The sequence below is a fragment of the Corvus moneduloides genome, chromosome Z (genome assembly GCF_009650955.1).
Source record: "Corvus moneduloides isolate bCorMon1 chromosome Z, bCorMon1.pri, whole genome shotgun sequence".
NCBI classification, from domain to species: Eukaryota; Metazoa; Chordata; class Aves; order Passeriformes; family Corvidae; genus Corvus; species Corvus moneduloides.
The window spans coordinates 16020475-16048462 of record NC_045511.1 but is presented as its reverse complement, the minus strand read 5'-3'; the positions used below and the strand labels follow the sequence as shown (position 1 = coordinate 16048462).

At 51.4% G+C, this 27988-nt stretch overlaps 1 protein-coding gene across 8 annotated transcripts in view; it reads left to right on the top strand.

Annotated features, from left to right (window-relative positions):
* CNTFR (ciliary neurotrophic factor receptor) overlaps nucleotides 1-27988 on the top strand; it is a 200707-nt gene that overhangs the window by 99185 nt on the left and 73534 nt on the right. For all 8 annotated transcript variants that reach the window (XM_032096471.1, XM_032096472.1, XM_032096473.1 and 5 more), the window contains one exon: nucleotides 17642-17723. In XM_032096471.1, the coding sequence (XP_031952362.1) occupies nucleotides 17642-17723 (82 nt within the window). The remainder of the gene's footprint in view (nucleotides 1-17641; nucleotides 17724-27988) is intronic.

Below are 27988 nucleotides of genomic sequence, written 5' to 3'. Positions count from 1 at the left end.
GCTGTGGGCTGCGAGCGATTGTCTTTGGGAAGCCCAGATGCAGCCCTGCAGCCTTTCCCCAAACTTTCTTAATTTCGTCACTGACTCCGGCAATGTGAGGGTTTCCCTTGTGCCACGAATGCTCGTTTTGCAATGGAAGTGACATTTGTTTCCTGCAATGATGACACTTTGCCCTTCCAGAGCCAGAAGAATTCTTGCTAATCCTCCCTTCCCTCTATTCACACATTTTTTCTTCATTCTGCTCCTAGACCGCAGCGCTTCGCTAAGCATCACAGTCACCAGCAGGTAATTTAAGCACACATCTGCTTGCAATCTGGGAGGAAGGAGAGAGGCAGTTTGTCTTCGTTAGAAGCCTGGCGGTCATTGCTCTTTGCTTACCTGGTGGCATTAAGGCTTTTCTGTGGCTCTGTAGGGGCCAGGTGGGAACCAGGGGTCGTCTAGGATGGGACAGTGCCTGGCTCTGATGCCTTGCCCAAAGGTATCGCTGGGGATGTCCAGCCACAATTGATGTGCTATATGACCCAACTTGAGCACTGATAGCTGCCTAGTTTGGCGTCCTCATCTCTCTTCCCTTAGCTCTCCTTCTTGTGACTGCTGGACTTCCAGCCTTCTCTGGTGAAGGCTCGCTGTCCTGCTGGCTGATGGCACCCAGGTCAGACAGACTGAGAAAGCCACTGGAGTCAGCACCCAGATCCGTGCCCTTATTTCAGGAAAGCTCTGAGGTTTTAGCTGCATCCCTGTGGATGAGACAGGGAACACAGTACTCACAGGAGGAGGTTGGAGCTATTGCTGGGTGCATGGGGGTATTAAATAGCACAAGCCTGTGGGAAACCAACGCTTCTCTCCTTCCAGTGCTTCAGGGCAAACTTATTTCAGCAAATCCTCCATCCCCTATTGCTATTCCATCTCTTGGGTTTCCTCTTAATACACTGAGCTGCTGGGTTTATTTTTGGAGCTGCCCTCTCCCCACTGGCAGAACAGACATGCAAGAGCATTTATGTGTCAGAAAGGCTGAAGGTCTGGAAATCAGGAGGTAAGTGCTGATTTTCCTGAGGAAATTTGGACATGTCCCCTATGTTTTTACAAGGAGCTGTAGGAGTGGAGCAGTGCTGAGATGCTACCATGAGAGATTTGGGCTGTGGAAGGATGCTGCAACCCTGAAACACTTCGCATGCCCCCTTGCAAGACCCCTTATTTCCTGTTTGAGTCCCTGTGACTAGTTTTTAACTGCATCGAAGGCTTTCTTCATATTTTGCTAAGTTTAGACTGCTTGCCATTTCTTTCAGTGTCCCAAAACAGCTGCTGAGTGAAAGGCAATCTTTTTCTGATATTCAATACCATAGGCAGGAGTGAATTGAAAATGTGTTGATTCCTTAGACTGTGGGAAAAAGACCTGTACTGCTGGCAAAACTGGGCTGAAAAGTAATGTGGGTTTTTTCAGGGTTTTTTTTTTTTCTTTTTGCAATAGCTTCATGGAAAAACAACTCATATTTCTTCATTGCTTTGAATTTTCCCTGGAGGATTCTGAGGGGCTGAGGTCTTGTATTTCTATACACTTGTTTGCAGAGGCGGCAGAATACAGTGGATTCACACAAAAGCCTCAGATTTGGCAATATTCAAAAAAAGGGATCTGCATAATGCCCCGAAGCATCGTTCTTACAGCCCACAAAAGCCAGACATCCCAAGGGGAGCCTGATGCCAAAATTAGCTGAACTCACAGCCACATCAGTGGGGTGAAGTGGCTGTCCCGCGGCTGGTGCCAGAGGAGCTGTGCTTCCCGGCCCTTGCTTTGACACAGATGTTTTGTGTCACACTTGGGTCCACTGGCAGCAGTGCAGGGGCTTTCCACTCTCTGTGCCTTCAGGGCATCCGTGAGGGAATTGCTCCCACCATCAGGCTCAACCCTGCTGGCTAAGTGCAGGGTGAGGGACTGATACCCAGCCTTGGTCCAGTTGCTGCGCTGCTGGCTCTGCATGGGCTTTCCTCCACCCAGACAGCAGCCTCAGGTCCTCTGAAGATTGCTTGTTTGAGATATGTGTAACATTAGTCCATGTAAATCACATCAAGCCCATGGTTTCCAGCACTGCTGGCTTGGGCTCTTGCAGACTGGCTCGCTGTCACTCAGCCACAGGCCGTCTAGGTTAGCTTAATGAGGAAGCCAGACTAAGATGAAATAATTAATGCAGCTGTAGGAGTCTTTGGGGAATAAGGGAGCTGGCCCAAATCTTCCTCCTCAACCAAAGCAGTCCAGGCCTTTGTGAAGGTTCGGAAATTCTCCATTTCCACTGGCTGCTGAAGGTGGGTCTGTGGTCCTTCCAGCCCAGGATGCTCCCAGGAGCTCTGTGAATCAGCTGCATAGGCATGGAGACCTGGACCGGCTCCAGGGCAGCAGCTGGGCTGGGATTGTGAGCAGGGAGCATTGTGGGGGATCACGGGTGTTTTGGGAGGGTCAAACTCCCATGAGAGGAGCGAGGAGAATGGTGCTAGGCTCTGGAGGATACTCTGTGGCTGGGATGCTCCAGTTGGCTCTGAGAGTTGGGAGATGTGCCAGAGACCTCTCACTCAGGGCTGTCCCTGCTCCAGCAGTGCAAATGGGCACTGACAAGGGGAGGCACCCGCTCCTGCTGTGGTCCTGCTGCTCAGCACAAGCCCAAATTAAAGAAGGTTTATTTAGTAAACCCATTCCAGGATAAAGCTTTTGATTTATAGGCACCCCAATAGCGCTCCAAGGAGAACTTGTACAACTTTAACTGCATTTTCTCAGCATCACACCAGCCCAATAAAAGAGAGTTCATATGCGCTGCACAAATTCTCACTTCCAATATAAAAAAGGTTTTATGAGACTGGAAGTCTCACTGGCTCTGCAGGGCCGGGTGTATTGGCGGATACTCCGCATGACAGACCCTTGATTCCTCTTTGAGTTGTCAGACTTCAGTAGCATTTACAGCTATTTAGCTATCAAATTTTATGTGCGGCTCTGAGAGAAATGTGTCTTTTAAATACTGCTCTGTCTCATAAACAGCAGTCTGTTAAACTATGTCAACGGTACAAGCAGTTTGTGAAGTCCTTCAATGCAATCGCCTACAGGTCCGCTCGTTACCTGAGCAGCAAAGTGCTGAACAACTCACCAAGTTAATTTCTCGAGCCAGTTGTCTTGGCTGGGGATCAGCTTGCCAAGCAAAACTCGGTAATAACCATGCTCCAGCAGCCCACATTCAGGTCATGTTTTAGCTAGAGTCTCACTTGCTCGGTGCTCACTCAGAGAAGTTTGTCATCTCTACTATGGTTACATCAAGAAGCCACGTGCAAGTGTGCATCCCTGATTTTCTATCCCAAAACTTTGAAGCTCAGGATCCTCTCCTTTCTACAGAAAGACCTTTCAGTCTTCTCTTTGGTCCTTCTCCTCAGAGAAGAGGCTGGAGGCAGGATATTTCCAGGGTGCTGTCCTTGACCTTGGCCATAACAAAATCCCTTCACTGCTCCTTCAAACTTCCCCCTAGTATATGCCTTTCCTGTTGCTTTCCCCCTCTGCTTTTCCCAGCCACGGTTCAGGGGAACAGCATGTACCACATTACATCTTCACTCTATTTATTTGGTGACCCAAGCTGAGCCTGTTTGTATCAGATGAGGAACAGAAGCTTTCTTGCCCTTTTTGCCGATAGTGCAATCAGACCAGCTCCAACACTGGGATATAATTTATGGACTCTGAGTTCGGAGCTGAGCCAGACATGAGCTTTCAGACTCTTTTATTTCATTCCTTACATCTTTTTTTTTTTCTTGTTATTATTTTAGCATAAACTGGTGACTTTATGTGTGTATTTTCGAGCCTGCACCACTTGGAAGGTGCAGACGGTGTGAAGAGCCCAGGCAGTGGGCGCCTTCACCCTGAGGCGTGGGGTAACGAGTACTTGGATGCCTAATTGCTGCCGTGTGCTGCAGACTGGGAGGTTTGCTCTCCCATCGCTGCTGTTTCCGTGTGCAATGAGCCGGGGGGACGGCAAGGAAAAAAAAAAAATATATATATGTGCGTGTGCAGCATGGTTATTTTCAAATATGAAATTGCACCTGCAAAAATAGAAGCCAGGAAAAGGACTGGCAAGCAGCTTGGATCTGGGAGGCGCCATGCGTGCGGAGCAGAGATGGAGGCGGCGTCTCTGAGTTCCTTTCCCATGCTCGTGACGCCTGATAGTTTTAGCGGACATTGCTTTTCCTCCCGCTTGCATTTCAATTAATCATCTGCTTGTCAGCGCTCTTCTCCCCAGCTCCCCTCCCTGCCAAGTCCCGGGGAGCGGTGCGCACACATGCAAAGCGCCCATGCACGCAGGCTGCGTGCTGACGGGCTTGGCCGCTCGTTAATCACTTACTGGTGTCATGCGAGGCAGTCCCCGCAGAATGAAGTTTGGAAAAGGGACAGACGGCCATCTCCTTGGTCTCCATTTCATCAGTGCGGTTGAGCTGAGCACAGGATCTGGCCCTGACACGTTGCAGTCCCGCGGTATCTGTTGGTCTCCATGGTCTACGTCCCGCTCCAGGCAGAGGGCTCGTCAGAAGTGCTCACCCAGATTTTGCTTTCCAATATTTAAAACAAGCACTGAGCAGGGCCATCCCCATCGGAATTTGTGGGGGACTTCATAATATTTAATTTTTCTTGGCAATGGCATGCTCATCTGTCCAACAAGGTAAGAAATGGCCTGGGAAGTCCCTAGTCCAGAATCTTGCCCCAGGCAGGGTGAATACTGAATGTGAACCAGTTTACTTCACCCGTTTGGGTTTTGAAAACCTCCAGGCTTAGGTCCTACAACCTGTCTGGGTTCATCTTCCAGCAGGTGACTGTCATGAGACTATGCCTTCCTTATAGCAAGCCTGAACCTCTCCTGTTGCAGCTCTTGCAGCTCATGCCTGTTGTCTCTCATCTTCCCACCATGGAGAAAACAGCCTGTCTCCATCATCTCAGTAATCTCTAGGTAGGTACTGTGAGGTTGCTGTTCGATCCCTCCAAAACCATCACTTTGGAGGCTGCACAAGCCCTGTTTTCTCAACCTGTCCTCATCCCCATGTGCCTCAGCCTCATCACCACCCTTCAAGGACTTGCTGGAGGTCAGCATTGCCAATCTCGTACATGGGCCCCAAAACTGGGCACAGTGCTCCAGATGTGATCTAAGGACTTTTTTTTTTCCATTAAATTTTTTTTCCCATAGTAGATCTTGCAGACCCTGTCTAGGCATACACTTGGCATCAAATTTCCTCTCCAGCTGGGGAAGGTTTCCTAAAAAAAAAATATTAATAAAGTCTCTGTGTGTGTGCACACTTGTGTGCACACTAATTTGGTGTGATTCCTGTTTTGAAGATTCAGTAGATTTTTTTTTATTAATACTTTTCACAAATGTCTGCAAGAACTACCGTTTGAGCCCTGCACAAAGGGGCTGCTCTGCTCAGAGACTCCTCTGCAACCCCAGCAGGAGTTGTGCCCTCTTCCCAAGCTGTCTTTGACTTCACTTCCACAGAGATAGTCAGATCAGATGGTTTCTTTTCCGACCCCCTCTCCTTGCCCAGGGTTTCTCCTAACTAGTGCACTGAGTTTTTTCTGCCGGGAAGAAGCTTTTTTTGGGGCTAGTCAGAATTGTTCCAGCAAGGCTGGTACACTCTGTGCTGGGAGAGCAGCTTGATAGGAATGAGGGGTGCAACCAGAGCTGGGGAAAGGGAGCACAAATGATTTAGAAAAGGTTAAAGAAGACACCCTGGGCAGGCTGCAGAGCAGGAGGCAGAGGTGGGGGCTCGAGGGGAAAAAGGGAGCATTTTCTGGAGATGAGCATCCCAGTGAGAGGGCGAGAAGATGTTCGGTGTGAGGCTGGTCCTTCCAGAAGAGCTCACTGGCCTGTTAGAGAAAAGCAAATCCTGCTGAGACAGAAGCTGAGGGGTAAAGGGAGGGAGCCAGCAACACTGGAGGGAGATGAGGGCCCGAGCCATGCCAGTCATCCCCTTGCTGGGTCAGGCTCTGCTCTACGGCCACAGTGGAGTATTTTCAGTCCTCCTGAGTTTTGCAGAACGGCATTAGCTAATGGATATACCCAGTGGCAAGTCCAGGATGAGCCAGCTCCACATCCCTGGAATGGAGAGCTGGGATGTGAACTGAAACCACTTGCTGTGCCAGGGAAGTGGAAGTCAGGCTCCCACTCTCCATCCAGGCAGCATCAGAATGGGCTCAAGCAACCAGAAAGCAGCAAAACCAGGGGTAGAAATATGTTTCCCCACATTTGCTGCTCATCTGTGGCTCTACCCTGTGGTGAGCGCAGCGAGCTGATGAGTACGTGCAGACCTGACTCTGGCTCAGTTTTTCCTTTGTTCTGTCATTGACAAATATTCAGGGATTGAAAGTGAAATACTGTGCTTTCCTCTTCCAAAGAGAAAAAAAAAATAAAGGGAAGGGAAGGAGCCCCTTTTGCATGCTGCACCGGCGAACCCTCGTCATCCTGTAGCAGGAGGCCAGCACACATGAATATTCCTGTGCAATATGCACAAGTGATGAGCCCCATATGCAGGCCTTGGGAGAAATTAAATGTTTTCTACGGCATTTTCCAAAAAGCCTTTCTATCAAAGTGCTTGGTCGGGAGCCAAAAACGCCCCAGCTTTCGTGGCCCCAGCTGGTTGACACTTTTTTATTATTTTATTTTTAAATGCTGATGAATATTTTCTAATTAAAAAACAAGCCCTCCCCTAAACTGAGTCTTGCCCCAGTGGATGAAGTGGAGCCAGAGGTTGGGAGGGGGCTGGAGGCCGCTGGGGACTCCATGGCTGCTCTTGGCTGATGGTTTTCTCTTCCTTCAGTGCTGGAGCTTCCAGGAAGGGTCCTGAGACAAAAGGCACACGTGGTTCACATCTGTCCTGCCACACCTGGTGGAAGACAGCCGGCCAGGCAGGGGTGGCACCCTGGTTCCTGCCTGCTGCCTGGCCCCCAAGAGAGGGGAGGAATGAGTGCAGGCTCCAGGCAGGAGGTTTAAAGCACACCAACCTCCTGGGATGGGGATCACTGGGGTGCAGCTAGGCAAAGGGATTTCCAAGTCAAATTTGGCATTGCAAGGGCTGCTTTGCCTGCAACGGTGAGAAGGAGCAAAGCCATGGTGTGATTTTAGGGGTGGAAGAGATGGGGCAGTTGCTGGAGGGAGAGGGAGCCTGAGGAGAGGCAGATGCACAGAATGAGACTTGATACCGGTACTTGTCCTGAGCACAGGATCAAAATGTCCCAATAATTTTAAGGCATATGAACTTGGTGCAGAGTTGGAGAGGGGCTGACCTGACAGGGGCATAAAAGAGAGATAGGCACTGGTTCTGTGGCCTGGAAGGACAGGAGGGCCCTGAGAGCCCAGAGAGAGCCTGGCTGGTGGGGCAGGGTGATTGTGTAGGGAGTGTGGGACCAAGCAAGAGGAGTATCAAGCACTCCCCTGCTTACTCCTGGAGTCTGGTAGCATGGCCACCTCCAGACCCACAGCCCCTAGAACTGCCGTAGGATGAAGATAGACCTGGATCTGTGTTCTTTGAATGTGAGTCTTCATGGCAGATCCCAGAGGCCAATGCATTCATATTTAGTGTTTGGCTTTGGGGGTTTACTAGTGGAAAAAGTGCCTTGCTGCAGGAATACTGGCAGCAGGATGGAGAAGTAGGCTTCTGGGATCTTGCCAAGTGGGACCTCTCCCAGCTGAGTTGTTTTTCTCCTATATGGCCAGGTTGGCTTCAGACTGCTTTCAGTGTTGGTAGGTAGGAAAGTGATGGTGTGTCCACCTTGGGTGCTGTATCCCATAAACAACAGGAAAGAGAAAAAGAAAGGAACTGCATGGTTTGACACCCCTAGATCAGTTCTGGGGCTTGGTACCACTGTACGCATCTTCCCTCCCTTGCAGGGCTGAAAACAAATTGGATTTTAATCCAACCTCTTCTTTATTGAGTATTCATTTAATTCTGCTGGCTTTACATGGCAAAATCTTCCTCCAAGTGTACATCCTCTTGGCTTTGGTTTTTTGGAAAGAGGCTGAGACTCGAATACAGTTTCACACACGCCTCACCTGCCAGTGGCAACACGCAGCGATGCTGGGCTTGCCAGAGCCATGCTTGGAGGGAATTCTCTTTTCCAAAAGGGTGTTTTGTTTCCCCCATCACCATCGAGCCCAGCACACCACCCCAGCACGCGTCTCAGTGCATCCTCCTCTCTGTCCCAGTGAAACTGCTTCCCTGATGTCAGACAGGGAATACACCCTAACAAACATTTTAATTTAAGAGCTGTTAAAGCCCAGGGGCAGCAGGAGGTCACAGTCTGCACACACAGATGGTGTTTTGTCCTTGATAATTAAACTTTCCTGTAGTTTTGGGTGAGACACTTTCTTGACTTTTATTCGGCACAGCTGTGTCTAGCCAACTCCATTTCTCCCTCCTCATCCTCTGCTCACCCTCAGCAAACACTGTCTGCAAGGTCTGGGGCTGGATCCTAGGGAGGTCAAGGATCCCCAGGGGTTTTCAGAGGGGTCCTCAGCAGCCCCTTGGTCTCACCCCACAAGTTCTGCTGGCTCCAGGCTGTGGCAGTCAGAGACCCTCAAAGAGGCACCAGTTGGAGGCCAGGGGAGGAGAGCCAGCCTGGGGCTTTGGGGTGCCGGCAGCCCATCTAAGCAATGCTGTTTCTGCCTCCCATGGATGCTTTTCCCCTTCCAACCAGCTGCATCCAGGCAATGCCAAACTGATAGGGGGCAAGGGGGCAGGGGCCAGTGAGGTCCTGCTGCAGACTGAGGCAGCAGTGGTGCCAAGACAGCTGCTGCCATGTGGTGAGGCTTGGCCTGTGAGTAGGGCCATTTGGGGGGGGTCAGAGCAAAAAGAGGTCACTTCTATCCACTGCTTTCCCAGGAGGGTGTTTGCAAGCAGAAGAGGGCAGGCACATCACCCCAGTCCCACTGCCAGCCTTAGGCTCAGTTCTGGGGCAGACCCCTGAGCCTACCAAAGAGACTGCTGGCAGCAGAAAGCCCCCTTCCAGCATCACTGGACACAACATGGGCTGCTCTCACTGAAGGGTGGGATTAGTTCCTCCCTTCAGTGCCACCCTTTTCACTTGTCATCAGGGTATTACAGAAAACCCACATGCCTCCGTTTTTCCCCCTCAGTTGCCCACTTCCAGAACTGGGTGCTTCTGTGACATAGGGACACAGATCCCAGAAGGCTGCATGGGACATGCTGGGCACCTGTGAAACCACGTGGGGTGAGTGGGGTGATGAAACTGGATGGAACTGGGTGAATCAATGACCACCAAACCCCATCTGTCTGCGATTCTCTCCAGTCTGCTTTTTCCTGGCCAGGTTTTGAGCAGCATTCTTGCAGTGAGGAAGGAGGCAGGGGGCAGCCCATATGCAGCTGGAGGACAAATGTCCTCACTGTCACATCTATCCTGGCTGCCTGCACTGGCCTGTGTCCCCACAGCAGCTTGTGGGCCAGTGACCCCGGGCCACTTGGTGGTCTGAAGGCATTAGAGGCATTAGTGGGGACACCAGCAGCTCCTGTGGAACGTGGACAGGGAAGGACAGCAAGCAGGGACCCGTGGGGACCACACAGTTCCCAGCATCCTGAGCCCCTGTCTGCCTCCAACAGTGTTTGCTGCTCTCCCTGGGCCTTGGAAGCTGCCTGGGTCCTGCCTACCCCATCCTCCTGCCAACTTGTGCTGCAGGCATGGAGGAGAGATGAAACAAAGCAACACAAGCCATAGTCACCATCCCTGGAGGTATTTAAAATACATGTGAATATGGCACTTAGGAACAGGGCTTAGTGGTGGACTTGGCAGTGTTAGGTTTACTGTTGGACTCGATGAGGTTTTTGTCCAACCTAAATGATGGATTTTATGATTGCATGATCCTGAGGCATCTCTGGGGAGGCAGCATCAGAGTCATTGGAGTGGCTTCCTCTGTGCCAACAGCTTAAAAAAAAAAAAGAAAGCCCAATCAAAAAGCCAAGCTAAAATTAAAATGCCCAAGAAGCTCTGTATAACTGGGTGTTCCATCGCTTACTCTCACAGTGCTGCTAAGCCCTTCCCTCTTCTTCCCTCCTTGGACAAGACATCTGCCAAGGTCTCTTCCAATGCTCCTCACTCCAATCCTGCTCATGTCCCTGAGCCCCTGCAACACAACTTCAGGCTCTCATCCTCCTCTAGCTCTGTCTCAGCATGCTGGCAAAAAGCAAACCTGTCCTGCTTTTTGAGCAGAAATGCTGTGGCCTCAGTCCTTGGATGCCTGTGATTCAGGAATGAGCTGTAGCTCTCCCTGGCCTGGGCACATCAACACCAGGAGGTTTATTGGGGCCAAGCTAGCATGGCCCTGCCTGCGCTGGAGGAAGGGGTCCTGCAGGGTGCCAGCAGCTGGGTTGGGATGGCAGCTGGCACTTTTTCCCTGGTTGCCCCTGTGCTTCCACAGCAGCGCCATGCTCTTCACCTCACATAACCCCAGTGCCACGGAGCTCAGACACAGTGCCCACACTGTGTCCAGCCCCTTGCATGGGAGCTGCAGTGAATAGACCTCCAGAGGAGCAAGACTGGGCTAGCAAGAGATGCAGTCTTCATGTTTCAAGCAAAGCCCTGTGGAACCTGTGTCTGCAGGTGCTACTGAGGGGGATGCTAAAGCTGCTGTGGCCAGACATACCCCAAAAATCGCTCCTAGCAGTAACCATGGGAAACACCGTGCTCCTCTATGCCATGTCTGCTGTGTAGTGGGCATCCAGCTGATAGAATAAATCTGGACAAACCCTGTCTGTCCTCCTTTTCCTATTTGTTTTGCTCAGGATAGCACATGACTATGCCACAGTCCAGAGTTTAATACTAGGATGCTTCTCTCTGCCCTGGAGCTTTGCATCTGCAGGGATGTTGGGCATTTCATAAAGCAGGCTCGCTACAGTCTCCCCAAGGCAGAAAGCAGGGTTGTGAGCAAAATCCTAGGGGGACTGAAGGGCAATGCAGCCCCGCAGACAAAAATAAGAAATGTTGACAGCATTTGTCTGGAAAGCACAAACCAAACCTGGCATGAGACAGCAGGACCTTCCTAAATTATTTGGGGTTGTTTGCTCAGTTTATGTGAGTTCGGTTTTGATTTTGTGAGGTTGTTTAGGTTTTGTTCCGCATCATTAATATTCTGTTTTTGTGGGTGGAGGCTGAGAATCGAAGTGCTGAAAACCAGCATGACACCAAGAGCTCCATCCCACAGTAACCACAGCCTGGAGATGCAGAATGAGCAGGATCTGCTCCCAAGTACGCCCATCTTAGGTGATTTCTCCAGCTTCCGGAGAGGAGTACTGGGAAGCACCTGAACCACAAGCATCACCCATCTCCAGTCTCTCTCCCTTCTCTGTCTGATCTCTTCTGTCTGTCCCTGACATGGCACCATCTATGGAGAAACACTGCTCAGGACCTCATTTTAATGGAGGCTCCAGACAAAAAGCACTGGTTCTGGCAGTTCTTTAATAGAAGCAAAGATACGATTGATTCCTGCAATCTCTCTCTGCAGGGAGCCAGGAAATGCTCAGTGCAGAGGAAAGTTGAGTAAAAAGAGAGGGAAAATTACATTTCCCATTGTTGGTCTGAGCTTTCCTGCATCTCAGAGGCTGGCCAGGGGTGGCTGTGGGCTGTGGAGGAATGGGGTTTGGGTATGGCAGCTCAGCTGACCTTCCTGCCCAGGTGGCACTCGTGTCGCTGAGGAACAGTCCTGGGACAATGTTCCTCCTCTGCCATGGGATTTAAGCCCCCTCCTGCCCTGCTGTGCCTCCTCACAGTAGCACTGTTGAGGACGTGCAATGCTTTATTAGTATGCTGTTCTTTGCATTGGCTTTTATCACTGCTGGAGCAGATGGCTGGTCTTGGACTGCTGCCTTCCACTTGCAGAAAAACTGGTTCACATGGTGGGAGGTGTGAGGACAGGTATGGGCTATGGGAAACATCCCCCGTCAAGGCTCCATGCAGGAACAGGGAACGGGCAGCAGCACTGCCCTGCAATAGATGTGGCACCGGGGGCTGTTGCTGGGCAGGGTCACTGGAGAGGTTCCCATCGATTGTACCTGTCCCATGCTCTCCTGACATCGTGCTCCTGCCTGTCCTCAGGCCACGGAGGAATCATAGCACCCCAGTGTGTCCCTTGTCCTGCCAGGGACAGGGGTGGACTGCACTGCCCTGATGCTTTAGGGCACCAATTTGAAGAGCAGCAAGGTGTGGTTTGAGAGATCCCCATCTTGCTCCTGGAGCAGGAATCCCCCAGCCCCTGGAGCTCCAGGGTGATGACCTCACTCCTGGGACTCTCAGCACCCTGCTGGTCTTTCTACAGCTCCCTGCCCCAGTGGGAGCATGTTGCCATGATCCACAGAAGCAACAAATTACCTGTCCTGGGTGCCAACTTGCCAGTTTGGCATATTCTCAAACAGCCTGAGCTTTTTCATGGGTTCTTCCTCCCCACACCATCTCAGCTACCCCTGGAGCTCCTAAACTGTGCATTACCCCTTGCAAAGTAGCTCTGGTTTCATCTGGGCTTCCGAAGAGCTGCTTTCTTCATCCCCATGGATATGGGGAACAGCTTTGCTCATTGCTTTTAACACAGAGACACCCTGCCAGTGGCATCCAGGGAAGATGGAGCAACTCCAGCAGGTATGTTGGAGCCAAGAGCTCTGCAAGTCCACAGCTGCCTTCACGGGCACACCTTCAACCAAAGCAGCTGGGACATTTTGTAAGGACCATCCTTGCACCATTTGTCCGTCTTTTAGACCACAAGGGAAGGAGGGTCTGCGCAGCCACCCAGGGGTCCAGCAGTGCTCGCTGGGATGGTAGAGGCTCAGTGATGAAGGAGCTCTGCTGTGGGGTGCTCCTTCTTCCAGGGTATCCTCTTCCTTGGGGTCTCCACTTCATTACCAGAAAGGGAGGAGGTGGAGGGAGGAAAGTCATGGTCCATGACAGCCAGGAGTGAATTAATTTCAGCTGGCCCTAGTCATCCCTGTGGCACTCATGGTCCAGCAGGGCAGTGCTAATTGCTCTATTGACAGTGGGGGTTTAAATTAGATTTAAGAAAGCTTTTCAAGCACTGGGCATTCTGTCTCTGCAGATAAGGCTTTCTGATAGCACGTATGAAGGAGATGATGAAGTCCCTCTTTTCTCTTTTCCTCTTAGGCAGCAAAGAGGAGTTTAGTGCTGACAGGGCACTGTAAGGCCAGAAGGTTTTATGGCTGTTAGCAAGTGTCTGACATTAAGTGACAACTATTTTTTCCTCTCCTTTCCCTCGCCTTGCTGCCAGGGATGATCTGAAAGGAGGAGACAGCACTCAGTGCTTTCGGGTGCCCAAGCACTGCTGCCCACAAGCGGTGCAATCCCTGGCAAGCCAGGGCTGGAGAGTGTCCTGCCGGCTCCAGTGCTTCACTGCTCATACCAGCATCACACCCTGCCCTTGGGGAGGGATGCCTTCCCGTGGGAGGCACCCTGGATCCCCGGGGCTGGGGGAAGCTGTGTTGGGATCTCTAGCAAAGGCCTACACTGAGGAGTCGAGAGTGGCTTTGGTAAGGGTGTTGTTTCTCCTTCAGTAACGCTGGGGCCCAGGAGGTGCCTGCTGTGAGTGCGGGGGCACTGTAATGGCTACAGTCGGCATCTGCACTACAGGCACAGCACCACACCCCAGGAAGAGGCAGGCTGTGACCTGTCCTGCAGGGTAGGTGGGCTGCAGTGTCTTCAGTCAGCATCTGCACTCCAGGTGTTTAGTACCACCTTATAGCCAGTGCCTGTGGTACAGGTGTGCAGTACCACCCACGCTCGGCATCTGCTGTACAGGTGTACCCCAGCATGCGCAGTGGGTGTCTGCAGTACAGGCAAACTGTAGCAGCTACAGCCAGTGTCTGCAGCACAGGTGTCTCCATCCACAGCCCATGCCTGCAGCAGAGGTTGTGCCACAGCATCGATAGTTGCTGTGGGCAGAGCACTCACACCGTGGTGCCTGCCACAGGTGCCTGCAGGACAGGTGCTGCAAAGCTCCTTTGGAAGGCTCTGGGCAAGGCTGCAGGAGAAGGAAATGACTAAACAGAGTTTGTTGTCCCCCAGTTCACCACTTCAGAGCCAGACCCCATAACAGCACCTGGTGGGGAATTGCTTGACGGAAGACTTTGTCATGGAAACACTAGGTTTTGAAACTACCACTTTTCTTTCATGGCGCCACACACTTCTAGAATGAGATTTTATTTATTTATCATTGCTGAGAGCAGCCTATGGCAGGTGAAAGTTGTGGTGGGAGACTGAGATGCAGCCCACATCCCTCGCTAGCCAGGGACAAACCTGCCCTGGAGCTGCTGTTTCCAGGTGCCAGTTGGTACCCCATTACCAAAGCTTTGGAGATTATACAAAGGAACAGCTGGAACGGATCCATCCCTTTGCCTGCTCAAAAGAGGACACTGGGACTGTTCAGTAGAAAGTGTCATCCTACTTTTTTGCTTGGATACACAATCCCCTTCACTTCTGCTGTGCCCCCATGGCACTGTCCTCACCCCATCACACCACAACAGCTAATGTCACATTGCTGTGCGCCTTCAGTCCTGATCCAGCTCAGGAAACACATGACTAGAAACATGTTTTGGTTTAGGCTGAGAGCTGCTGGAGGGGACCTTATTCATTTCTATGTTGAGTTGTCTTCTGCTGCGAGTGACCATGACTGATGCCCTCACTACCCTTGGTGTAGAGGACAAGGCAGGGAAAGATCAGCTATTTGCTCTCTCCCAAAACAGGAAGCTGGGGACAGGGAGGATGGCTCCAGAGCTGCTGGTCCACCACTTCATGTGTTCCCTCACCCCTCTTCCTTCTGCCCAGGCTCCTCTCTCCTCTCCACCTCCAAGAAATGATTCATTACAGGGGGAAAATCTACCTTTTGCGCACAAGATTGAGTTTCCCACTGTTGGCTTCTCTGCGTAATATATGTGGTTCCCCTCCATCACCTGTGAACTGCTCCCTGCTGGCACGGGACATAGCTCAGGAATCTGCACACCTGGTGAGCTGCTGCTTACTGGCCTATGCACTCCGAGTGCTGGGGTGCTGGCTTTTGCTAGAGAAATAGTTAAGTGAGCAAATACAGCAGCAGAAATTTGCATTAGAAGCATCTGCAGAAATTGCGAAGGTTTTTTATGTGCTTGGGGAAAAAAAAATCAACATGGCTTTGAGCAAAACAGTCAAACAAAGTAAACACTGCATGGAAAATTGCAATTCAAGTGAGAAAAAGCTGGTTTTCTGGCTAGATTTTTTGTACTAAAATAGCTCTGCTACTGCCTGGTCACAGAGCTCATCTCTAAGAAGAAATGAGGTTTTCCAGGATGAGAGCAGCTGAGTGGTGAGTTCTCTGTGCTGTCACTGGAAGCCTCTGCCTGTGTCCTGGTCATGCCACAGAATCCCCAGGGATCTTACCTGGGTCCTTCTGCTCTCTCCTACTCCACCTGTATCCCTTGAGACAATCAGTGTTTCAGGACAGGAACCATTCCTTGCCACACAACTGTGTCTGTTTCGATGCTGGCCCAGGCACATGGGCAGGAGCAGCAGCAATTATTTTAAGAGCTGATAAGATGAGGGAGGAGTAGCGGGGGGGAGGCAGCAGGTGGCTTTGCTCCCTGACAGGGCCGGGAGGTAGAGCATGAGGGTTGGTGATGGTATTTGCACTGAGCCAAGCCAAAGGCTACATCGAGATCTCACACTTTCTGAAGAGCTGGCTGGTTGCTGGGGGGTCCTGTCCTGCCTCCTGTCATTGCCACTGTCCCCAGAAATGGGGTGGCTGCACTAGCTGGGGATATCTGGACTGTGGTGAAGGGAGGCTCTGGCCCCCGTTTCCTTGCCTGCTTCAATTCCTGGTGCCACCCATCAGCTTCCAGAGCTGTAGGAAGGGACTATTCAGTGGAAAGTAAATTTGGGAGTAAATAGGGAGAGTTGGCTCCTGGTTTGCAGGTGGTTTCCAAGCTGCTCAGTGCCTCAGGTTCCAGCTATCACCCACTCCCCAAGCTGCCCCTTGTGATGGCAGCTGGAGCACAGGTGGGGTGGCTGCTGGGGAGCCATGCTGCAGGCACAGAGGGGACGCATGGAGAAGGCAGTGGAGAGCAGGCACAAGAGGAGCAGGAGGGAAGAAACAGAGGGAGTGATAAGGATGTTGTAATCAGCACTTAGCGCTCCTCGCCCAGAGCTTCCAGAGGAAAGTCACCTTCATTATCTCTGCTTTACAGGTGGGGGAAACTGAGGCACAGGGGAGGCAGTTAGAGTGATTTGCTCAAGGTGACTTGTGAGGGCTGGCAGCAGGGTCTGGGGCTTGCATGTCTCTGCAGCACCAGCACACTGGGAATGGCTCTTGCTGCCAGCCCTTCGAGCCCAAACCCAGCACCCAAAAATCAGTAGTGAAGGCTGTGGGTCCCTTCTCTGCCCATCTCCAGGCTCGTCCTCTTCAGACCCACTATCTCCCCCAGCACCCCTGCCCCTGAGAGGCATTTGAGATCAGGCTGGTCCAGCTGCACCCCAAAATCTGCTCATGAAATCCCACCCAGCTGCTCTTGCCTTCCCCTCCAGCCCTGCAAAGGCTTGCTGTGAACCAGAGGCCATCTGGGCTCCTGCAACAGTCGTGTTGGGTAATGGAATATGTTTTGCTGGGTTTTTTTTCTCTTGCCAATAGAGCTCCCCCTTTATTTAGGTTTAAATGGATGCCATCTGGCTAATGAGCCCATACTCATGTTCTAGATTAAAAGGCAATCCTGTGCACGTTACTGATACGGCACTGGAGATTAGGGAGGTTTAAATGGTTTTGAAGGTGGAATTTGCTTTTCATGCATGGTGCTATTTACCTCCTGGTGGGTGGGCCCGCATCCCCATGGCTGTCCCCAGCAGCTCCCTCCTGGCTCTGGTCTCCTCTACCAGCCCTGGCTGCAAGAAAACGAGAGACTGAGCATCTCCAGCTTGCAGGGCCGTGCAGGGTATCCTTGTAGTTTTTGCTGCCATTTGTCTACCCTTGGAGGGGCTTTTTGGTGCAGGGAGGATGTCTTCATTACGTGCTTTCTTAGCTGTAACCCCCTCCACACCTCCCTGCACCACAGCATCCCCTGGGACATGGCACAGCTCACCAGGATGGAGTAGCCTCTGCCCCTCTCCCAGCCCAGAGAGGTGGGGGACAACTGTGGCCCATCAAGATATTGATGGCAGGTGGCTGAGGCTGAGGTCTGTGCTGAGATCAACATCTTGCGTGTCCTAAACACCACCTGGTGCTGTGAACTACCTGGGTGTGCTCCCATCGCCTCAAAACCCCTCTGCAACCCACTTGCAGGCAGTGCTGGCTCCTAGGAGGATGCTGCATCTGCCAAGGAGAGCCTGGCACCAGGGGCTGGCTTTCCTAAGGAAAATGTTGAAAATGAGATAGGGAAGATAGAACATTTGTGCAAAGCATATTATCACCTCTAGGCACCTCCCGTGGAAAGGGCCACAGGCTATCGAGTGATGAAGCGTGCGCCAGCAAAATGCCTCATTTTGCAGTGAATTTCCCCTTGGCTGCGATGGAGTTGGTTTTACAGTCATCTCCTGCAGTCCCATTGCTGAGGGCTCTCAGCATTGGGGGCAAGCCCTGACTGCTCCTGTCTGTGTTTGCTTCCACAGATGGCTAACCCTGTCCCGTCAGCCTGCTGCGTGGTGCTCGCCGTGGTGGTGGTGGTGTACGCCCAGAGGCACAGCCAGCAGGGTGAGTCCTTCACGCCTCCCAGGCCTTGGGGGTCCTGAGAAATGGGAATGCTGCTCCTCCAGCCTCTCTCCTGGGGGCAGCTGGGAGCACCCTCCAGGTGTGCCTGATACTGCTTCTGTGCATGTTATCACTTCTCTCCATGACAAGCGTCCCCTCCAAGCCATCACTGTGGGGTTTGGGCACCCTGCATCTCCCTCTGCTGATGCCCCTTGCCCTGTCCACACCTCTCTGTGTCCCTACTGCCAGGACACTGCTTTGGATGCCTTCCCCCACTCTTTTGTGCCCTATGCAGCCCACCCATGAAGGGATAAGAGTTGGGAGGAAGCATCAGTCTGACAGCTCCATGATGCCCTGCCCCAGGACAATCATGGATGATGCTTCATCCTGCTCTCACCTCCTTGGGATGACTTAATCCCCACTGCCACCACGTATCTGGGCCCACCACTAGCTCACATCTCTCCAGGTTGGCAGAGGATTCAGGGCTTATTTTAGTGGTGGCTTTAGAGAGATTACATTTTAAAGTCACTGGTGGCATTGGGAGCTGGAGGGCCCCACATGATCTTGGGTCTAGGCAGGAGCAGGAAGGTCATCAGGGATGGTTGCATCTTGCTGTGGAGTCCAGCCCTGCAAAAATGGGACAATATGGGGAACCTCCAGCATTCACTGCTTTTCCTGGCAGTCAGTCTGTCTGTAGTTGCTTTTAGAGGATGTTAGAGGGGGATTTTGCTGATGAACTCCAGTAAAGACATCTATGGGCTCTGTGAAATTGAGGAACCCAGCCAGAGTGCCCTGCTGAGCTGCCCTAAATCCAGTTGGGTGGGTTTACATTGCCAGAAGCTGCCAGGTTGGACACAAAGCAGCCAAGGTTTGGCAGCACATCCGCATTTGTGGGGACAGCCACCCTCTGGACATGGAAGGAGCTTGCTGGCTGGTGCTGCACGAGGGTCCACTACCCCTTCCCAGGGAGCCTGCTCAAAGCATTTGGGTGCTGAGCTGTGTGCTGCTTGTGGTGGTGTGATGCTTCCTGCAGAGAAGCAAAGCTGCTCAGTCCTGCTGTGCTTGTAGGACCACTACCTGGGAAGCTTTGAAAGACTCAGCAATAGGACTTGCAGAGCATCCTTTGGACGCACCATGCTGTTCCTGCTGTGCTGTAGGAACAGTAGCCCAGACCTGTTGCACAGGGAGATGCACAAAACGCAGAAGTGCCAGGTACCTCAGGGTTGCACACACTTGTGTTGTCTAGACAGAAACAAATGCTGCTCCTCACCAGTAAGCAGGACCACGCATTTTGCCACTGACAGCTGGTGCAGAGCTGCAGCGACTGTCACCTTCTGCTCTGTGATCCAGTAGGGTTCAGGGGTTTGGCAGCATAGCCTCCCATGTCCTCATGTCCCTCCTGTTTCCCTTGCCTGCCTGTGTCTGGGAGGGAGGTGTCTGGGTCACCAGCTCAAAACTGAAGCTGCTGAGGCCTGTGTGCATCAACAAGTGCCTCAACAGGGGGTGAGAAGTGAGGCAGGGATCTTCCCATCTGCAGGAGCTTCACTGGGGGACAAAAAAGGACACAGGGTCAGAAAATAGGTTACAAGAGCTGGAGAAAGGCTAATAGGGCACTTTCAGGACTGTCCTCAATCTGTTCCCCAGAGGCACTGCGTGTCCCTCCTGGGCACCTCTCAGAAACACCGAGGTATGCTCTGCTCTCCTGCCCACCCCACCGTGCCTGGCTTAGGGAGGCTGCATGCAGGCAGGTGAAGCTGGGGAGTGTCTACCCCACACTGGAGACCCAAAGCTTGTGCCCTGTGCTGCACCTGCCCTGCTGCAGCCTCTCCTCACCAGCCAACCCCAGAGCTCATCCCCCACCAGTGGGGCACTCGGGCTGGAAAAGCACAGCAGGAATGGGGTGGGAGGATGGATTAATCCCACTGGTGGCCGGGACCCGGGGGAGTGGGGGGAAGATGCTGGCATAGAGTCCATTTATCATGCACTTGAGGCACGTTTGACTTTAATAGCTCATGAAGCACTTTAAGAGATGCATTAGCACTGAATACTTGAGTGAGGAGGATGTGACAAGCTGTTAAGTGAGCATGAGCACAACGGAGAGAGCCTGGCGACCCTCTCCTGGCTCTCATATGCACCCTGGTGATTACTGGAGCATCCTGCAAAGTGCCACATGAATTAATAAAAGCAGCATCAGCCTTGGTAAAGGTGAGGCTGCTCATGTATTAACCCCTCTGCTGCCCACCTTTGGTCCTTCTCCTTGGAGCTGGCAGAGCACAGGGGGCATCTGTCTGGGATGTGGAAGCCCGGGATGATCTCCAATGTCGGGGGAAGGGAGTGGAGGGGCTCAGAAGTCAATGGATTTGAAGTTCCTGTGATCTTTGGGGTGACAGAGCTCCCTTGCTTTGCATCCCTGGCAGGTTGCTCAGGTTTCACCTGCATGACACAGCTGGGGACTGCAACTTCCAGCTACCCATGGGGATGGACACTGTGTGATGGGAGACCAGAGACATCCAGCAGGGCAGCCCCAGGGGGATACTCTGAGGCTGGCACTAATATTCTGGGTCTGGCAGTGGGTTTGGGGTGTCCTGCTTCAAGGAAGGGCAGAGGGGCAATGGAAGAGCATGTCCAGGAGTGTCATCCCCAGCACATGAATAAGCAGCTTTAGATGGGGCTGCCAGATTGGGCCAGACTGCCTGCAGCGATGGGTATTGCCCTGGACAGTCTCAGGGCTGTCCCCATCTGCACAGATCCAGCTGGCATGGAGGGATGGACAGGAGCTGCAGAAAGAATGGGAGAGGACAGAGTAGACAGAACAGGCTGAAGACCATAGGGGAGAGCCTTGTGCCCTCCACACAGAATCAGAGAATGGTTTAGGTTGGAAGGGATCTTAAAGATCATCAAGCTCCAATCCCTCTGCCATGGACAGCAACGCCTTCATCAGTTTGCATAAAGCCCCATTCAACCTGCCCATGAACACTTCCAGGGATGGGACATCCACAGCTTCTCTGGGCAACCTTCACCAGTGCCTCACCACCTTCAGAGTGAAGGATTTATTCCTGATACCTAATCTAAACCTACTCTCTTTCAGTTTAAAGCCATTACCCCTTGTCCAGTCACTGCATGTCCTTGTGAGAAGTCCCTCCTCAGGTGTCTTGTAGCCCCTTTGCGTACTGGAAGGTGCTATAAGGTCATCCTAGAGCCTTCTCTTCTCCAGTCTGAAGAATACCAAGTATCTCGGCCTTTCCTCATAGAAGAGGTGTTCTAGCCCTCTAATCAACTTCCTGTTGTTGTGCATAGCTCAGTTTTCCTTCCCATGTTTTGTTCTTCAGGCAGTGGTTGCTGCCAATGTATTTCAGAGTGGAGGAAGGTGGTGGGGACAGCTGAGCACCGACGCGATGCTGTCTGCTGTGACATTCACACCTTTGGTTGTCCAAGGCCTCCACTGTGTGAGAGCAGAGCTGGTGGGGGTCCCTGCAGTGCAGAGACCCTCTCCCTGGCAGGGCCTGGGTGCCTCCAAAGGTCCAGGAGAGGTCACAGCACGAGCTTTGGGGTTTTACCCAAGCTCTTATATGGGAAGTGTGTACATGGTGGAGATGCCTAACCACATGTCAGACTACAAAGTGCACATGCATGGGTGATTTCAGCTTTTGCTGCTAAATGCTGTGACTGCCTGTTGCTGGACTTACCTGTTCTTATTAGACCCAATGCCTACGGCAGTCCTGAAAAGAGGGAGCTCTGCTTCCCCAGTCTCTTGCTGTGACAAAGGCATTTTCCCAATCCATCAGCTCTGCCAGAATTATGTCCACATCTGTCCCAGACTGAGATTTCTTTGCTTTTAAAAGAGGAGTAATTCTGCTCTATTGATCCTCACCTTGCTGAATTAACTCATGTTTAAACAATAATTATGTTTTCACCCAGGACAGGAGACAAAGAGATAAAAGTCTCTGGAAATGAATGCACTTCAGATGCCACATGCCGGGGTTAATTTATTGATAGGAGCAGAAGCTCCCATCTCCTCTCTTCCTCACCAGCAACAAGCAATTAGCCCCCATCATTCCTCAGCCGAGGAAAAGAGAGATTTTGTTTCGTTACTCTCCCGTCTTTCTTGCTCTCTTAAGCCCTGACACTAATCTTTTGCAGTCGGTTCTGCTGCAAAGCTTCCCGGGGGCTCCAGTTTGCACGTGCCTCATTAGAAATGCTGCTGCAAAGACAAAGCATGGACTGGTAAATAGTCTTCAAAATGCACAGCAAAGCCATGCAAATTGGCTTTTCAAAGAGAAACCAACTATGGATAGGAAAACCTCTCTCCCCTTCTCAAATTGCCCACCCCTGTCTATGTTGCATTGTTTGGCTGACAGAGATGTGACCAGCTCTTTCTGTACTCTGCTTCCTCCACATAAGCCAACCCATGCCAGGAAATGCCCTCTGCCTGGCATGCTTAAACTAGTCATTTTGATTTTGGAGTTTTGTCTGGATTTGCTGTGTAGGAGATGGTTAGTACATTCTCCTCTCCTCTCCTCTCCTCTCCCTTGTGGCACTATCACAGTGTCCTTCAGTCATGCATTAAGTGACATGACAAACATCTGTCATTTTTTGTTTGTTTTTCCACGCAATCCCCAGGGTGAGTTGAGTGTGCAACAGAGTGGTCTGGAATTTTTGTAATTGCCAGGGCACAGGCAGTCACTGGGGAAGGCAAGGTCAAAGGGACTGACTGTGTGTGCTGAGCTGGGAGGCTGGAGATGGTGCCTTCTTCCAGGCTCAGGTTGGGGCCAGCTCAGGAAAAAACTCCGTCTTCTCGTTACACAGCACCTTCATACCTCCCGTGACACTTCCTTTTGCCTCTGGCCAAGTTTTGCTCTCAGCACAGCACACTGGCACTTTATCTCCATGTGGCTCCTGACAAGGCCTTATCAGTGCTGTCGTCCCTGGGACACCATCCTGCATTCTGTGAGTCTGACCTACATTCCTCCACTGGAGATGAATGGACTTGTGTTTGGCTGCATAAAACACATGCTCCTGCCGAGGGAAGGCTCGTATATTAGCTGCTCTGGACTCTGTGTGTGATGGACTCATCCTTTCCATTATGTACATCAGCCCTTGTGTCACCAGCAAACTTTGCCAGCAACAGTTTTATGTTGCCTTCAAGATAATTGATAAGACGAGTGATTAGCAATTGGCCAAGAACAGATCCCTGCGGGGCCACACTGGGAACACCCTCCTGCAATGATGATTCCCCATTAACAATTAATTCCCCATTAGCAATTACATTTTTTAATCCTTCCTGTTATAACTCTGGATGCTCTCATTATCCAGCTGGCTGAAAATACCAGCCTCGCTCCAAACTGCAGCCCCATTCAGCAGACCCTGTTTAAATCATTCTGAAGGCTGCCGTTCAAGGGCAGGCATCTGCTCTTTGCGTCCTTTGCCTCCTTTGCCTTGCTCACTGCTGCTCACAGCTAAGCTAGCCCAAGCTCATGGCCACCCACTGGGAATCAGCGTTGTCCTACTGCATCTGCTGGGGGCCAGTCTGCTGGCCCATCCCTTGCTGGCCAGAGGTACAACCTGGCTGTAGTTCAAGTTGCCCTCTGATGCCTTTCCAAGGAAGGTCCATCATCTCCATCCCTGAGCATTCATTACTGTGATGGTTTTCCCACTGCCTCCCCATCTTCCCTGCCAACCCACAGCTGCAGGGAAGCAGCAGAGACAGCAACCCCACCTGCAGTGACACCCCTGCTGCAACGCATTAGACTCTGCTGCATGCTGTTAGGGTGTTTAAGAGCCCATCAAGTTCTGGGGTCCCCTTTGTTACTCTGATCTTCCCTGGTGAAGGTGATCCTGTCAAGAAGAAGAACCCCAAACCCAAAGAGGCACAAACATCTGCAAGCTCCCCTTTCCATTTCTACCCCTCTTTCTGTCCCTGACCACACGACTTTATTTTTCTTTTTTTCCAGTACAAGATGCATCTCCCGAAAGGTTCTCTGTCTGCAAAATAAAAGAAAATAGCCGAAATAGCCCAAGGTCCTGGAACAACTTTTCCTATTACTGGACATCCCCCTGAGCTAAAGTAGATTTCCTGCCCAGACACAGAGTGAATTACGGCCAAGCTCTCGGCAGCTGACCTTGTGGTCAGCCAGAGCACAGGCTTGCTAATAAATGTGGTCAGCCCCTACCGCAAACAGCCTATTTTTAGTGCCTGTGCTTCCTTGCCCACTGCCTCATCACTCCACAGGGTCCAGAGCCGAGCATCCCACAGGGGGCCAGCCAGCAGTGCAGGGTAGCCCTGTAGGGAGCACATCCCAAGCTTGATCCTCCCCCCTGGGAGCTGGGAAATCAAGAAGGTTCATTTCCATGCACTGTCTGTTAATTTTGCACTGCAGAAAGTCGCTGGTGCATGGTGCAGTGTGGCTGGTCTTGCTGGGACACGCTGTGGGAGTACAGCTCATGCCCATCAGACAGGGACTGGAGACCTCACAGCTCTTGCCTAGGGTCTGTTTGAAAAATAGCCACAGGTCAGCAGTAAGACTGATGTCCCATTGTGCTCAGTGCTGTAAAATGCAGGAGATGAGATGTTCCTGAAGGGCGAGTGGGGGAGAGAGAAGGACAGGAAGAAAAATAGAGGGACTGGCACTTAGGTGAGAGGAAACACAGCTTGGTGGTTCAGAGCTTTTAAGTATTGCCTTTTGCAAGTTATCAAAGTTTGTGGACATTGCAAAGAAGCTGCCTGCTTTCCATGTACAGTTCTGTTTGGAGGCACTGGAACTGAATTTGCCACTTTCTGGAAATGGAAGAAGTTGTTTGAAATGGAGCTGATGGAGTTCTGGAGTAAAGTGGAGATCTGTCCCTCTTGAGCCATCCAGGAACTTGGAAGGAAACCTAGCTGGCAATATCTGTGATGCTAACAAAAAAGGGAGCCCTTCCCCAAAAATAGGTCCTGTGTATTGAAGCAGATGACAAATCTGTAAAAGAATAAAAGACAGAAAAGAAAAAAGAAAACACATCTTAAGAGTGTGGATCTATCAGACTTTGGACAAGCCTGTGATCCCACAGAACTGGTGAAAATAGTTTGTATCTGTGGTGAGAAGAAGAAACTGCCAGGAGGATCACAGTCAGCCAGGACTCATTAGTTCTGCCAGTGTCAAGGAAAAACATGTCTCAGTAGTCTCTTAAGGCTTCATTACACATCAACAGGCAATGAAGGAGGAGGAATGGGATTTGTAGTCCACCCAGACATCTAGAGAAGCTTCAAGTGGAGGATTACTGCTGACATAGAGCAATGATGCCACAACCTGTGGGGCGGAGGCTGGACCTGCCAGGCTGTGGCTGTGCAGAGGGGACAGCACTAAATTTGTTGACCATCTACATAAGCCAGAGAGTCCTTGCCAACAAATCCTTGCTGACACCCAGTGCTGAACAAGGCCTGCTTATTGGGGAGAGGCTGAGAGGAAGGGTTTGGATTTCCTTCTCACCATGGCACTGCCCTGCTGTGTGGAGCAGGAGCATGGCTTCCTCTGCGGACGCATGGTTCTAAATAGACACATTGCCACAGCAGCTGGGAGCCTCCAAAAGCTGATAGAAGCCAAAATCTCATTTGCACAGATTTTCAGACCCTGGGAAGCTGAGGTTTAGCCCAGCACAGAGGGAATAGCCATGGGCCTTGTTCTTTATGTGAGCACTGGCTGCTGAAGAAGGGCTGTGTCCTGTCCTAGCACAGAGCTCCTTTTGTGGAAGAGGAAGCAATCCTCACCCTTTCTTTACATTCTTGAAGGCTTCCAGAAATGGAAGATCGCATAAAACTGTCGGGTGGGGTGGAAACCTTTGGTGCTTCAGGGGTTTGGCTTCAATTAGCCTCCAAAAGCTCCAAAAGGAAAGGTCTCACCTTGGAAGTCACATGTGGCCATCCCAGTGAGCCAGACATCTCACATTTCCAGAGCAGCCTGCTCCCACCAGCTCACGTGTCTAACAGAACTTGGACTGAAGGTACCACTCACTATTTATCTGATTTGAAGAGTTTCCAGTGTCTGAAGTCCTGGATGCCCTGGAACTGCAAAGCCGATCTCCAGTCAGGCTCAAAGAGCAAAACATGGCAGCCCTGGGGGAAGCTCTGGGCACCACTTGTGGAAGCACAGAGCCTCAGTAGAGGGTGCTACAAATCATCCCCAGGACACATCACAATAGAGCTGTGTGTGGCAGAACCCAGGACCTAAAGGTCAGGAAAGGCTGAGACATTCAGGTCCTGCACATCCATCTGTAGTGTTGGGCATGGAGTCACTTGCTGCTATCTTCAGCCCACCTGTGACACATCTGGGAACAAGCAAAGCCCTGGATAATGGGAACACAGGCACAGCAAGACACCGAGTACAAACGTAATCATCTCTGCTTCCTCAGAGAGGATTTTCTGGGGTGGAACAGAGCAAAGATACCATGAAGCACGATCAGGAGTGCAGATCAGATGCTGGGACACAACATCCACAAACCTCTTTAATTGAAGTCCTTGGTGGGGTTAATTTCTCTGAGCAGATACTGTACTTCTGTGGAAAGGGAAATACCAGATTCCTAATCAGGCCAGCAGATGCTGGAGTGTAAAAAATACACAGAACAACTTGCAAGATATGCAGTCTGTGCTGTGGATGAAAAGAGCATCTTTCAGGATAAGCGGTCTTGGGCAGCACTAAATGGGGTGGATCCATGCAGAGAAGCCAATATAATTGTGGCCTATTAAAAGGAGAAAGAGAAGAAGGATTGAGGAGGGGCTGTGGCAGGCTCGTTACAGAGAGGAAAAGCAATGTGTGTCACCTTGTAATGACTGCTCCAGGAAGGCCCATCAGGTGGAGAAGTGAAGTGAAACCTCAAGGCAATTGACAGTGATGGAGGCAGGAGGGGTTACAGCAGTGTTAGTCCTGTATGAACTATTGATCTCTTGGTGTACAATTTGCTGGAAAACGCTGCTATCTAGGCTTAGCTCTTAGCACGTGCTGATTGAAGCCGAGCAGTCTGGAGCCTCATTGCACTTTCTTCCCTTGATTAGACCCATACTGGGGAGGCTGGTGCTGGGGAAAGGGATTTTTGGCTGTGATTCACAGCATGGGGAAAAAACAGCTTTGTCTCTACTTAGGACACAAGGGGAAGGGGATAAAATATCTGCATGCAGGGAGAGTACCTGGCAAGACACATCCACTTCTCAGTTCAAAATTCCCTATGGATGGGGCAGAACCTCACCTCGGGGTGCACACAGTTGACAGAAAGGTAGTGCTTTTCATCCCAGGTTCAACGCACTTGACCTTCCTAGCTTTTTCAGTTTGCAAAGCCTGCAGCATTTCCTCTGGAGCAGACCTGTGTTAGCAGATTTAAGTCATCTGCCAGTAGCCAGGCTCTTCTTAGTCATCTATTCTGGAGCTTTGCAAAACAGCCAGAGGTCTACAGAGCTGATGCTGGAGAACATTGACCTGCAAGGCCAGGAGCCCATAGGACTTCTGCCAGCCAAGACCTCTGTGATTTGTAGGCAGAGCAGAGCCGGCACCATCACACTGAGGAATTGACTGGGATGCATAACCTAAAGCAGGGCTGCAGCATGTGGCCTGTCTTACTTGATTCCTGCTGGATTTGCAGAGGTGTAATGAGGTGTGCCCTTGTGTGCATGCATTTCTGATGTCCAGGCCTCGAGTGTGCTGCTGAATAACAGCTCTGCTCGAAGACAGATGGAGGGGAATGGATGTTTTGCTCCTCCAAAGAGCACTTCTGTTCTCTGGAGAAAGGTCCACTCTGTGCTCAGCTGGTCTCTGCTGCTCGCAGCAGGGCTACACCTGCTGCCTCCAGGATCCAAACTGAAATAAAGCCAAGGAAGTTGAGGAGCATCCCTCACAGAGGTAACAGAGCTGCAGAGGGGGATCAGGGTCTTATCCTGTTGTGAGTGGCATGAAGGCAGGCTCACAACAGCAGCACCTCCTGGAAACCTGGGTGGTGCAGAGTGTACACTCAGGGGTCCACTGCCGAGAGCTTGTCCTCATTAGCCCCACATCCATTCATCCATCCAAGTGAGGATATTCTCCAACCAAGCGGTTGAGCTCTGCTCATCATCTGCATTGTTTATGCACAAATCCACTCCCAGAGGGAGTGTAAATTGAGCCTGGAGTGCTCCCGATGGGATTCTCCAGCCATAGCCACGAACTTGAGATTTTGTAGGATGAGTCACAGAGAGCCTCTGACTCCAGCCAAACCACAAGCCCTAGCAGGTTGGACTCTGCTGAGTTTGTGGCTTGCCTGTGCTGTGG